This window comes from Mesoplodon bidens (genome assembly GCF_964165515.1).
Source record: "Mesoplodon bidens genome assembly, chromosome: 7".
NCBI lineage: Eukaryota > Metazoa > Chordata > Mammalia > Artiodactyla > Ziphiidae > Mesoplodon > Mesoplodon bidens.
The window spans coordinates 56,654,104-56,668,351 of NC_138164.1; the positions used below are offsets into that span (position 1 = coordinate 56,654,104).

Here is a 14,248-nt window from a genome sequence, read left to right on the forward strand (position 1 = left end):
TTAGAGCTGGCAACCCAATGATCTCCAGCTCAGGCACCACCAAGCCCAGAGAACACATGAGTGGGAGCGGAGCCTCAAATGCCTATGACATGAACTCAGAATTCTCCAGGAAAGGAGTACTGCACACTCCTTTCATTTTACCCTTGAAAGGCTGAGAGAACACAGTCAAAGTTATGGGCATAAAAATAACTTGGTTAAGTTCAGGAAGATCTTTCAACCCCAGAGGTAGCAAATAAGAGCTACCGCACTCCAGAATATACCAAGCCAACACGTTCACCTCTACGGTACATGCAAACCCCATGACTGCTACCTCAGCCCACACAAGAAAGAAGATTTAGAATAAATGGGATATAAGGGGCAGTTGAGCTTAAGACTTTTTTAAAAGTCTAAAATCCAGTCTATGGGATAATGCTTAGAAGGATAAGACAACCTCAGAGAGCTCAGGCACTACGATAGGCCATTTTCTGACCTCCGATCGTGTGGTGGTTACTCACCAGGCACTGCCTTCCTGAAACATCGGCCTTCTGCCATTTTTCTGACATGTTCCCTTCCACATGCAAATTTTCCTGGTCTGTCTAGGTTTTTTGTTTTTTTGTTTTTTTGTTTTTTTAACAGCCCCTCCATCATCTTCCTCCCTGGTCCCCACCCAGAACCGCATTTTTGCTGTCTTGAAAATATAATCTAGTGGGTTGTCCCATGCACTCTTGTGAAAATGCTTTTCTGCCATTTGAGATTTTTCCACCAGGCTATTTTCTTTCCTGGGTCCTCAAAAGAAAGATTCAACTTTTAAGAGTAAATAAAAAGAAAGATTCACTCCTGTTGCTACTCAGATTTCCAGGGAATATGATAAGCAAGAGAAATGGCATACAATTTAAACAGAAAATCAAATGGAGCCAAGAATGTGGTAACTTATTAATCAGCAATGAAAGGATAAACTAATAACAGCTTCCAAGCTGTCGGAACTAGTTTCTACAAAGACATTTGCATAAAAATATTGATTTTAAAAAAAGTTCTTCAAATGCACTCAAAGCTAAGAAACACCTAGAAACTAAGATATTTACCCCTAAGACCAAAGGTCATATTCAAAGCCTCTGTTCATTACTATGTTGTGGAGAAACAATTTGAATTTCATACTGACCAAAGCAATAAAAAAAAAAAATTAGAGCTTGGGGGGTGGGGGAGGGAGATTATAGGCAGTCTTCTAATTGAACACGCTCATTTTAAGAAATGGACTTTCATTCTTTAAATAATTAGTGAGCACCTTTTATGTGCCAAGTACTATACCAGGAGCTACAAAGCATACACACATAAACTACAGTCATGGTTTATTTTTCAAAATAACTGAAATGCAAAAATGATGCAAGTTAAGGAATTTAATTAGATATATTACTAGAGTTCATAAAATAAAATTTCTAATTAGCATCTCAACAGATTCGGAAAAGACTTTTGATAAAAATTCAACACCTCTTCCTAAAAATTGCAGCTCGTTATTTACAATGGGGTCAGACTGTTCAAGAAGAGTCAATTATAATACTTTTACTAAAAAAAAAGAAAAAGAAAAAAGGTCTAAGTGATAGTAAAGACAACGATACAGCAAAATTTGAAAGTGGAAAAAAACTCACTCTATGACGTTAAGCATAGAAAAGCTGAGGACTAAATCATATCTCTGGTGCAAATAGTGTTTTGTATATTATATGTACATATAACAAAAAGGCCCAAAGAGAAACAAGAAGACATTTAAGAGATGTTTCTGAATGGTAAAAGAGCAGCTAATTTTTTTCATTTTAATATGTATTAAATTATATTAAAATATTATTTATGTAATATGTGATCGGTTTTATCAAAGAAAGCCACACAGAGTGAGAGGGGAAAGAGTGAGGGTAGGAAAGAGGCACAAAATAAGTTAATCGACTTTCGAAAACCCGAGATGCCACCTACAGGGCAAAGGCGACAACAGTGCAATGCCCGAACTGTGGGTTACTTGGTCATGAGGACTTAGCCAGTTAAGTGTGTCCAGTGTGGTTGGTGTGATAAGATGAGGGGGACATGGCCAGCAGAGAGCTCTGCACTGAACCAAGCCAGGAGAAAGTGCCCTGGGAATCTGTCAAACCAGCCCAACAAGTTATTCCTCCCAGGCCAGCCCTTCCCTGCCCCCCCACTCCGGTTTCACCTGCTGTGTAAACACCACAGGCTAAGCAGCCAACCCTCCCTCCAGGCAGGACAGGAAAGGAAGCAGCGAGCTCTGTAACGTGGACCCAGAAAGGGGCTTGCCCACGTGAGCGGCTGCAGGACCCAAGGCCCTGGGCCCCATCCACCCTTACCTGTTGAAGCATCTCTTCAGCAGCATTGAGTTTCACCTGGTGCCCTTCCAGACACACTTCCAGGTCCCGAATCTTCTCTCCTTGGGCTTCCACTTGGTCCGTGAGGACACTCACCTGTCCCAGGAAATAAAGCAAGGGTGGAGGGCTGGGACCGGCTCCCCGCTGGAGGGGAGCCTTGAAGCCACACCACCGATTCTTGATGTGAGAAGAATGGCTGCTATTTTTGGTGGGTGGTAAGTGGGGGAAGTGTCCTGGATGAAAGGAACCCCGGTTGTTTTCTCACCTGGCCGGGAAGTCCCAGCCACCACCTGGACCAGGTTGGTCACATTTCCTGCTCTTGACAGACTCAGGAGAAAAACATCCAGCAGCCACGAGAGTGGCCTCTGGGCTGGACTCTGGTTCCTTGCGCCCCTCACAGAGCTCCCTTGGGCAGCCCGACCTCAAGGAATACCCCAGCTGGCTCGCCAGGGCTTCTGCCACCTCAGGTGGAAGTGCAATCCAAACTTCTGTGCAGAGTAGCCAATGACCTTACCCCTCTCATCAGGGTGTGAGGACAGCTCACCTATCAGGCGAGGGTTCTGAAGCAATTAAGGAATGTGGGACGTAAAGGGCATGTTAGCACTGACAAAACTTGGCTGCAGGAAGGTTTTTGTGCTTCACAGGCCAAAACATGACTTTAAGTCATAAATATACACAAGCCACACTGCGTATACAGTGGCAGGAAAACAGTCGTCTTTCTGAAGAACATCGAGACTATCTATTGGAATTGTTAGCAAATAAAAATCCATTTACAATAAATTATACCCTAAATACAGACTGAGGATTTTCAAAGCCTCCTCTATCAGCAAACAGCCCTTTTCCTTATTTTTTTTATTTTCCTTATTATTTGTAAATCCTTTTCCTTATTATTAAATAATCCTTTTCCATGTTACTATTAAATAATTATTATTAAAAGGTGCCTCAGAGCAGGAAGAGGAAGAAAGCATATGAGTGACCTCCCCCAAAATAAAGAAATCAAGGACTGGTAAATTGAGATCCTTTATAGCCTTTTGGTTTTTAACCAGTGGTTGACTCATCACCATTTACATATAGATGATCATAAATTATTTCTCAGTCTATAAAGGAATGATAGCTGGAGCATGAGAGTTAATGTGAATTCACTTATGCATGCTTTAATAAAGTTATGAATTATAAAGCTCCCTTTTACAGAGGCACTAATCTGAATGAATATGGCTGCTTTAAGCTTTCCATTTTTTATGTTCCTAAGTGATTAATGAATTACTGAAACATACTCCTGGAGCTGACGCATGGCAGGCTAACATCTCAATTATAATCCAAAACTGGGCGCCTCATCCTCGCTGGCTGACACGATCAGCCGTCCTGGCCTTTTCAACTACTAACTCTAATTTCAAAAGAGCAGGATGCCAGGGGTGGCCTTTGCTCCCTGGGTTCCAGAGTTTCTGTCCAGGATGTGTTATGGTTAATCTTACTGGGATGATTAACACTTAGAGAGAGTCTGCACCACGCCTTGGGGCCATGCGCTGGCGATACCCAGCGGAATAGGTACCCAGACGAATAACGTGTGGTCTCCGGCATTCTATAGCTTATAGCCCAGCTGCTCATGAGACTCGAGATACACCAGGTTGTGGGGTCCTTATAAACACATGAATACTCTGTCTAGGTTATGAATGTAGAGGTGTAGAAAATTGGGAGAAAATGTATAAAGGTTCTAAATGTGACCTTTATTCAAGAAAAACAAATATTTTCTGAGCCCCTACCACACGCTAGGCATAATTTTAAAAACCGAGGGGATACAGAAGTGGGGGAAAAAGAAAAAGATGAAAATCCTTGCATTTAAGAAGTTCGCATTCTAATGAAGAAATACAAGATTTTGGTTTTATTTGTTGTTTAATCCTGAAAACAGTATTTTGCCCTGTGTGATTTCCCTTGTTCTTCCACAAGTAAACCCAGGAGAACATTCTGGGCCAAAGGCTCCAATGAATTCGGTCTGGCTGAGCTGTCTTGTGAATTAATCAAGCAAGCGGCTCCCCCATGCTGAGGATCTGTCTAACCTGCTCCGTGGAGCCTCTAGAGACAGCAGTGAGCACGCAGGAGCAACTCTGAGAGTCTGTCCACAAGCTCCTGGAGGGACAGAAACCACTAGGATCCACTTCTGACTTTTCTGATAAGCAGCTAGCTCCCCAGTTGTGCTACAATTATTTCATTAAGGATTATTCAAGAATTTGGAATTTTTAAAATATCAGAGATACTATCACACAGGAATTCTTTATTAAATTGTAACCCTCTAAATAGAAATGTCTCATTTCAGCCATGAAGGTTCCGGGTTCATTAGTTTATAACTTGATACTGTTTGTGGCAAAATTCTAAACTGGACGCTCTTCCATCAGTTGTGTCATTGGGATGGGGGTTCAAATTACACATCCCTCAAGATGTCTGCACTCTAACGTGTTATATAATCTGGCCCCTGCTACCTCTCAGTAGGCAGTTCCCAGGCTTCTCAGGGTCACCAGCTCCAACCACACAGCCCCTTCCTGTTCTTCCCACACACCAAGTACACGCCTACCTCAGGGTGCTCACGGGACCAACCATTTCCTCTGCCTGGCATGTGCTTCTCCCAGTCTCTGTGGGGCTCCCTCCCCAGCTCCTTAAGTCTCCTCCTAACGGGGAGGTCTTCCCTGACCACACAGTCTTATCCTGCTTTATTTTTTTCCATAGCATTTGTCATCACTGGAAACGTTTTGTGAATTGGTTTGTTTATCGTCCATGTACGTGCGCACACACACACACGAATGGAAGCTTGAGAACAGGGACTTTGTCTATTTTCTTCACTGCTACAACCCCAGCACCTAAAACCAGTATCCACTGAGTTGTGGGCATGCAAATAGTTTTTAATGAACAAATCAATGAAGTGAAGAAAAAAAAAACCTAGGATGCAAAATTGTGTAATTGTATATTTGGTCTGAGCTTAATTTTTTTAAATAGGGGCAGGACACGAAAAAAAAGGACTGGAAGAAAGGGCCAACATGTTAAATTCTTTTTGACTTTCCAAAGTTTCTAAAATAATCAGATATTATACCTACATTCATAAAATGAAGTGAAATAAAAGAAATAAGGTAAAACGGAAGGAAAAAAGCCAAACATACTGCAGCCTCTTAACTCTAGTGCTAACTCTAGTGCTCTAAGCTAAGGCCCATAGTCTAGGGAGGGTCCCAGAACCCTACCTGCCCCCTCGCTTCCATCCCACTTACCAGTCTTAATCACCACCCTTCAAGCTTTTTAAGGAGCTGGGATTAGGATATTAGTCTTATTATTCTCTAAATTGTCAATCACAGTGTCTGAGGCATACCAGACCTTAAGGCTTGATTCATGTGTTTGAGAACTAACACAGCAAAGAGCTCCTACCTCAGCAAAAAGTGTCCCATGAGAAAGATCAACTTTTCAGAATGCAATGCAAGTTTTCAGACCTGAAACTACGTCTTTGACTCTTTGTCCCTGAAAAGTTTTGTAGTTCCTTTCTTCAAAGTAAGAGAGTCATTAAAGGCTTATTAACCCATGTTAACAGCTCAAAGTGGTCAGTCTAGGTCCAACTCCGGATGAACTGGGCCTGATCCTGTTAGCATCCACCCTGGGGCTTTTTAAGAGGCTTTGCTTTATTAGTGACATGAGGACACATCTTTGCAAGACTTCTGGAAGACAGGGCCCCATTAATCAGCCTGGCCACAGAGCTTCCAGTGTATAGATGCAGGTACTCTTGTAGTCCATGATAAATAACTGAATCCATTCACAGCCCCCAAAAGCCAAGGCCAGAGTTAAATTGTGCCCCCAGTTACTTTCGCCTTTGTTTCAGGAAAAGTCTTTTGAAAAACATACACTTTGGGAGCAGGAGACATCCAACAGAGAAAACCCTTTGGACTTCCCTCCTACTTAAGGCAGCTACAGAGTTGGAGGTAACAGAATAAGCTGGTTCCCACCAAAAAGGACCCACCTGTAATATGAGGGACTCCTTATCTCCTTCTAGACGTGCTAAGCGTTCCTGGTACGTTTCATTACTAGCAGCACTGTGGTGATTTACCTGGGACTAAAGGGAAGAGGAAAAAAACACACACTTAAAAGGCTGGAAAAACATCTTACCAACTTCCAAATGACGTATGCAATTGGTGAGGACAGTTTCGTTCATTACCTATGCAAAACCACCCACCTGAACAGGAAACCACAGGATTTCAAAACTACTACAAGGAGGACCAGATCAGATGCCACTGACAGGCGTGCCATGAAAGTTGGCAAAAACCACCCCCTGGGTGACCTCACCTTTGGCTAGAAAGGCCTTGGTGGAACTCCAGACCCTGCGGTGCTTGACGTGACTGGGCGTGTTGGATCTGGTTTAGCTGGAGGCACAGCCGTCCAGCAGCACCAATAGCAATAAGGGTCTACTCTTTGAGACCAGGGAGCTGGTACCATTCACTGAGGAACTATACGGGAACAACTCCTGCACAGATCTTGTCTCCTGACTCTCACGCCAGAGTTCTCCAGAGCCGAGGCACACCTCACGGTGTGGAGGCCCATCCTGAACATCGCAGAGAGCCTGGAGGATGAGGGATGCCAAACGGAAGGCCCTTCATCTACTCGCACAGCCCTTTCAGAAGTGGCCAATCGCACCCCTCAATAAGGGCTCTGGCAACCAGGGTGGCACGTGGAGTTGCTGCAGTGTTAGAGCTGAGAGGAGTAAGTTAAGATGAAACGTCTTGAGAAGAACCCAAATGACAGCCAGAGGAATCTCAAGGGCCAAGCAGAGGGAAAACACAGGAAATACCAAGTAGCCGGAAACCATGGAAAACAGCGGAAAGGGAGATTTGCGATGGCAGTCGAGAGGCAAAGCTTATAAAATGCCCTGAGCTAGAGACAGGGGCTGCAGTCACTTCCTGGGTGTGTCTGCCCTGGTTGTAGGCAGGGAGGAGGGAGGTAGTTGCTAATGGAACTGAACTGGCCCAGTGCTACGACTATGCCCTTCTTCCACGAGGAATTTAAGGGCCCAAACCAGAGGCGCACAGTAGGCCATCCAGGGGCTCAGCGGTCTGAAAAAGCAGATCTTATTGCTAAACGGGGAAATGACACTCCTTGTCACCTGGGCTGGTCCAGAGGAGTCAATGCTCCAATGTTCGTAAGGCGGGTATCCTACATCCCACAGGAAAGCCACGATTGTACAAAGGAGAATGTCAGAGAGGAGACCACGCACAGGGGCCCAGAGGTGGTCCCCTTCTCCTGAGCCCATTTAGCCACATTCCAACCTTCAGAATGGGCTTTCCAACCACACCCCACCCGCCCCATTAGGAAGAGATACCGCCTGCCTTCCCTTGCCCCATCCCTTCCCCAGAGCACTGCCTAGGTGAGGGCAGGTGGCAGAGCCAGGCCTGGTTCTAAAAAGAAATAGGGAGCAAGAAATCTTCATTCAAGCCCTGGAGTGTCACCTGTGAGAGAAGCACTGGCTGTTTGTCGAAGGTGCAGCGGGAGGGTGAGCCCAGGGGCCATTTCCCAGGGCAGCTGTGCCAGGCACAGGCCAGACGGACAGGGCACCCCTGCCATTCCACTGCCTTTTCCTCTAGCCCTTCTCCAGTCTGCATCTTGTTCAGTGTTATGGAAGCTCTTTCATACCATAAACAAAGGGCCTTAGCAATCACTAATGGCTTCTTTGTGTTGATGGCAGTTTATTATTGTTCCATTAATTAATATTCCAGTCATCACATGGTCAAACACTGACTAGTATCCAAAGATATAATTATAACCTACATTTCTCAGAACCTAACAAGAAAAGAAAGGAAAATAGTTCTTAAGCAGCAGGTCAATTGCTTCTCTGTCCAAGAACTCACATGATGGTGACTTTCAGAGGAGAGAGACTGAGAACAGAAAGGACCCAGGCACCCAAGTGAAGCTGTGTAAATCCAGTGCCAGTGCCAAAGTTAGCACATGCATAGGGCCACCCACCACTGGCAGCTGGCACTTCTCCAGCAGGAGATGAAGGGAAGGCTCCTTCCACAAGACTCCAGCCAGCTACCACGCCACCTGGGCCTCAGTCAAATGGAGTGCAGTGTGTTCGTACGATAAAAGACCTACCCACACAATCACCCAGAGAGGCAGCTAGTTGACAAAAAAAAAAAAAAAAAGAGGAAGGAAGGAAGTTGATATCGTAAGTTCAGTTAATACACAAAATGAGTGCCATAGAGTCTATAACACGTGCTAGAAGTAGATTAAAAAAATAAAAACGGAATCTACTCTAGCAGCCAATGGAAAAAGGGAAGCACAACTGAGTTAAAAGATGCACAGATCAGTATGACAAAGTCAAGCTGACTGCCTAGGAGAAGCACAGCTCTTCCTAAGGAAGGGAGAACCATCCTTTTTTCCAGAGACTTTGTGTAGTGGGATAAACAACACTGATGATGATATCCTCACAGTAAACAGAGCCCAGCAGAACTCACTGCTTTCCTGTGATGTTCTCAAAATAGGTCAAAGGTTAGTGGATAATGTGGGCCAAAAACCAAAGCAATTCTATGGAGACCAATACAATGTGGCCCCAGTACCGTGCTCTAGACACATAGTGGGCACTTAGGCAGCGCTCACCATGTGCCAAGCACTGTTGAGAGCACTTTACGTATATTAATTCACTTAATCCTTCCCACAGCTCTGCTAGATGGGTACTATTTTTATTCTAATTTTACACTTAAAGGAACTGAGACACAAAGTATATGAACAAGGCACAAATGGATTATTTGCCCAAGTTACCATGTACGAAACCAGTAAGCTCTCTGTTACAGCTTGAGGAACAAACAAATCAGTATAAATTTTGTTTTATACATTGTGATTGGATGAAAGTTCACTTAAAATAAGGTGTAAAAATGCTGTCTGAACCTAAATATCCATTAATAGAGGAGTGGATAAATAAACTGTGGTTCACCCATATTATGGACAATTTGTAGCATTTTTACATGAGACAGATTTTTATGAACCAGGATAGAAATACAAGACATTGGATAGTGAAAGCAGCAAGATCCAAAGAATCATGTGGTGTGATACTAGAAAACAGTACTATCCAGCTCTGCAAGTATTGATATATATATGAAGGTAAATAGATCCAGTGTCTGGAAGGCTATAGAACAACCAAGATCCAAAGAATCATGTGGTGTGATACTAGAAAACAGTACTATCCAGCTCTGCAAGTATTGATATATATATGAAGGTAAATAGATCCAGTGTCTGGAAGGCTATAGAACAACCCTTAACAGTGCTCTCATTTGGGGAAGTTTCTGGGCTATGGAAAGTTGGGAGTGGGAGGTTTGGTCAAGAGGGGCTTTAACTATAATATTTGAGCTTCTTATAAAAATATGTTTGGGTTTCCCTCGTGGCGCAGTGGTTGAGAGTCCGCCTGCCGATGCAGGGGACATGGGTTCATGCCCCGGTCCGGGAAGATCCTACATGGCACAGAGTGGCTGGGCCCGTGAGCCATGGCCACTGAGTCTGCGTGTCCAGAGCCTGTGCTCCTCAACGGGAGAGGCCACAGCAGTGAGAGGCCCGCGTACCACACACACACACACAATATATATATATATATATATATATATATATATATATATATATATGTTTATTTACTTGAGTAATTAAAATATATTTTAAAATCTAGAAGCACTGTTTGAGTAGCTAGAACAGTTCTTGGTGATTTTTTTCCTCCCCTAACAGACTTGAGGGGCACATCCTTTCCCAGCAGTCACACTGGTCCATGTAGCAGTGCTGCTTGTGGCAGAAAAGTCCCTCCCTCGACCCAAATCACCATTTTAGGGGAGCAGGACATCTTCCTCTCATACAGTTGACCAAGATCACTGCTGTTCTCTAGCGAGCTTTTGAAAGGTATTAAACAACAGTGAGATGGAAACAATGTCCCAGAAAGAAGTCTGCCACATTGTTATCCCTTGCTTTTGGTGAAGTTCAGAGTCCTGTGTTTTCACATTCTACAGAAGATGGACAGCTCTCAAGAAAACTGCACTCAAGGGCTTCCCTGGTGGCACAGTGGTTGAGAATCTGCCTGCCAATGCAGGGGACACGGGTTCGAGCCCTGGTCTGGGAGGATCCCACGTGCCACGTAGCAACTGGGCCCGTGAGCCACAACTACTGAGCCTGCGCGTCTGGAGACTGTGCTCCACAACAAGAGGCGGCGATAGTGAGAGGCCCGCGCACGGCAATGAAGAGTGGCCCCCGCTTGCCACAACTAGAGAAAGCCCTCGCACAGAAACGAAGACCCAACACAGCAAAAATAAATAAAATAAATTAATAAACTCCTACCCCCAACATCTTCTTGAAAAAAAAGAAAAAAGAAAACTGCACTCAAGCCTTAGCTGGGCACAGACCAGGATAAACCACCACTTGTGCTTGAAGAAACTGGAAAGCAACTGAGAACAGGGCCAAGAAGAACATCTTGTTGAATGCCAACATTTATTAGCCAAAGGTGAGGAATTGAGTTTTGAGTGAATAAATGCATACTCCTTATTCCAGTAATTGGGCAACAGGTTCAGTCACTTTTTGGCACCATCCTGGGATTATAAAATGGCTGTATCATCAGGGCATAAAAGGCCAGGTCATGAAAATTATTGATGTTTAAACATGTTTAAAAAGACAGAGTCGGGACACAGCTCTGTTTTGCCCGACTTTCAGAAGAGCTTGCTTTCTCAGAGGCTACACCTGCTTCCTTAATTCTAACAGTGGAATTGTAGTAGAAGGCTTGGATCAATACTGAGATCATCAACTGGGTCCCTAAGTTGATTCCAGGTTTGGGAGTCTCTGAAAAGTATTGTCCATATTCTCTATTAGGTAACTTGGTGATAGAGCAGTTGCCCAGCTCTCCATGCATAAAGTCAGATGGAGAGAACCATGCCAGCGTTCCACCGAGGAGGACAAAGTCACACCGAATTCCGAAGGATGCTACATGCTAAGTTTCTATTCCTCCCCGCTCTGGGATGGCAAGTGATCTAAAGGAGAGTTCTATATTGTTCTACCCTGTTAAGGATGCTCATCCCATTGATGAATAGAAATTAAAAAGAGGTCATTTTTACTCAACTAATGATATTAGCCCCTAGGCTAGACCTGTACAATGGACTTCTGATGTACTAAGGTGTGATATACATATATTTGATCAAATTTTTCTCTTCTGTTTTGATGGTTATTTCTACAAATGTGACAGAGGGAAAAATGAATCTTCTTATCCAAACTTTCCATCGTCAAAGCTATTCCTGAAACTATAATTCACGTTAGTTACCTGATATAATATTGCGTGGGACCAAGAGATATTGTGAAGGCCAAGGATCTGCCTACCCTATGGAGGTGAAATGGCAACTACAGATTGACATTTCCACGTCCTCTTGCGGCGCTTATTGAAGAACGCCACAGTGAAACATACTCCCTCTCTCTTATATCATAGAACTGAATCAGCACAGGAAGTTCTTTTTGTGTGTATATTGTCAGTAACTCAGAAACTTTAGCCAAGACTATTGAAGTTAAACCACCTTTGCTTCTATCAAAATTTTACCCTCAAGAGGCTGGGCAAAGTCTTGAACAAAGGAATCCAATTTCTAAAACCCAGATCTCTTGGAGGCAAATATAAAACACAGCTCAGAAATGTCACATCAAGGTCTTCCCCAGATGCTCAACGTAACTATTAGAGAAATGCAAATCAAAACTACAATGAGGTACCACCTCACACTGGTCAGAATGACCATCTGCAAAAAGTCCACAAATAATAAATGCTAGAGAGGCTGTGGAGAAAAAGGAACCCACCTACACTGTTGGTGGGAATATAAATTGCTGCAGCCACTATGGAAAACAGTATGGAGCTTCCTTAAAAAGCTAAAAATAGGGACTTCCCTGGTGGCGCAATGGTTAAGAATCCGCCTGCCAATGCAGGGAACACGGGTTCAAGCCCTGGTCTGGGAAGATCCCACATGCCGTGGAGCAACTAAGTCCATGTGCCACAACTACTGAGCCTGCGCTCTAGAGCCGGCAAGCCACAACTACAGAAGTCCGCGTGCCTAGAGCCCATGCTCTGCAACAAGAGAAGCCACAGCAATGAGAAGCCCACACACCGCAACGAAGAGTAGCCTCTGCTCGCCTCAACTAGAGAATGCCCGCACGCAGCAACGAAGACCCAATGCAGCCAAAAATAAATAAAAATTAAAAAATTTAAAATACTTAAAAAAAAAAACTAAAAATAGAGTTACCACATGATCCAGCAATCCCACTCCTGGGCATATATCCAGAGAAAACTCTGATTCAAGAATATACATGCACACCAATGTTCATAGAAGCACTATTTACAATAGCCAAGACATGGAAACAACCTAAAGGTCCATGGATAAAGAAGATGTAGTATATATATATACAATGGTATATTACTCGGCTATTAAAAAGAAGAATGAAATAATGCCATTTGCAGCAACATGGATGGACCTAGAGATTATCATACTAAGTGAAGTAAGTCAGACAGAGAAAGACAAATATCATATGATGTCACTTACATGTGGATCTAAAATATGATACAAACGAACTTATTTACAAAACAGAAACAGACATAGAAAACAAACTTATGGTTACAGAAGGGGAAAGGGGATGTGGGGGAGGGATAAATTAGAAGTTGGGGGACTTCCCTGGTGGTGCAGTGGTTAAGAATCCGCCTGCCAATGCAGGGGACTCGGGTTCGAGCTCTGGTCCGGGAAGATCCCACATGTGGAGCAACTAAGCCCGTACGCCACAACTACTGAGCCTTGCTCTACAGCCTGTGAGCCACAACTACTGAGCCCATGTGCCACAACTACTGAAGCCCACATGCCTAGAGCCTGTGCTCCGCAACAAGAGAAGCCACCGCAATGAGAAGCTCGCACACAGCAACAAAGAGTAGCCCCCGCTCGCCACAACTAGAGAAAGCCAGCATGCAGCAAAGAAGACCCAAAGCAGCCAAAAATAATAAATAATTTTTTTTAAAGTTGGGTATTAACATATACACAGTACTGTATATAAAATAGATAAACAAGGTCCTACTGTATAGCACAAGGAACTATGTTCAACATCTTGTAATAACCTATAATGGAAAAGAATCTGAAAAAGATTATCTGTCTATATATAACTGAATCACTTTGCTATACAACAGAAACTAACACAACATTATAAATCAACTATACTTCAATTAAAAAAAAAAAAAAGATCTTCCCCAGGCCTTACGAGTGATGTTGCTGAGAGTCCTCTGGAACAGAGACAACACAGCACCTTGACTCTTACAGACTGTGGCCCTCTTTCTAGAAGACCCAAAATACTACTGATGCTGAGACTGGGCAGGCTTAATATACAGCTCCAGCTATCAACAGCCTACAGTGGGGCTATCTTCTAAGCCATCTCTAAATGGAAGACAGAGGCTTCAGGATGATGTAGCAGCCGTGCAGGCTGATCCATGGTTGGGGGTCATGGAGTTGACCATGATAGTTAATCAGACTCAGTGATTAGGAGAGAAGCGGGAGGATGGAGAGAGGGCTGTGTGGGTCCAGGAAGCATAGGCCTGACCACCAAGATTCCAGTATGGACAGAGTCTCTATACAAATGGCATTTGGGGCTACACAAAGACACTAGACTAATCAGAGTCCTGCCTCCACCTCTTCCACGGGTGAATAAGGAGTTTACTCTTGGTTAAGTTCCTCATGCACCAAGAGCTGAATGCTAGCAGACTCAGAAATAAAATAGGTTTTCCATATCTTGGGGGACATTGCATTTTTATCAGGGATGTGATTATCAGAGGATATTTAAGGTTCCCCCAGACACACACCGGCAAAACCCTTATCATTAGTTGCATAAAAAAAAAAAATCAGACTAGTCAATTTCCCTCT

At 43.7% G+C, this 14,248-nt stretch overlaps 1 protein-coding gene across 7 annotated transcripts in view; it reads right to left on the reverse strand.

Annotated features, from left to right (window-relative positions):
- LOC308620440 (synaptotagmin-9) overlaps positions 1-14,248 on the reverse strand; it is a 389,294-nt gene that overhangs the window by 63,781 nt on the left and 311,265 nt on the right. For all 7 annotated transcript variants that reach the window (XM_081239989.1, XM_081239994.1, XM_081239995.1 and 4 more), the window contains 2 exons: positions 6,328-6,420; positions 2,322-2,435 (listed from right to left, as the gene is read on the reverse strand). In XM_081239989.1, the coding sequence (XP_081096115.1) occupies positions 2,322-2,435; positions 6,328-6,420 (207 nt within the window). The remainder of the gene's footprint in view (positions 1-2,321; positions 2,436-6,327; positions 6,421-14,248) is intronic.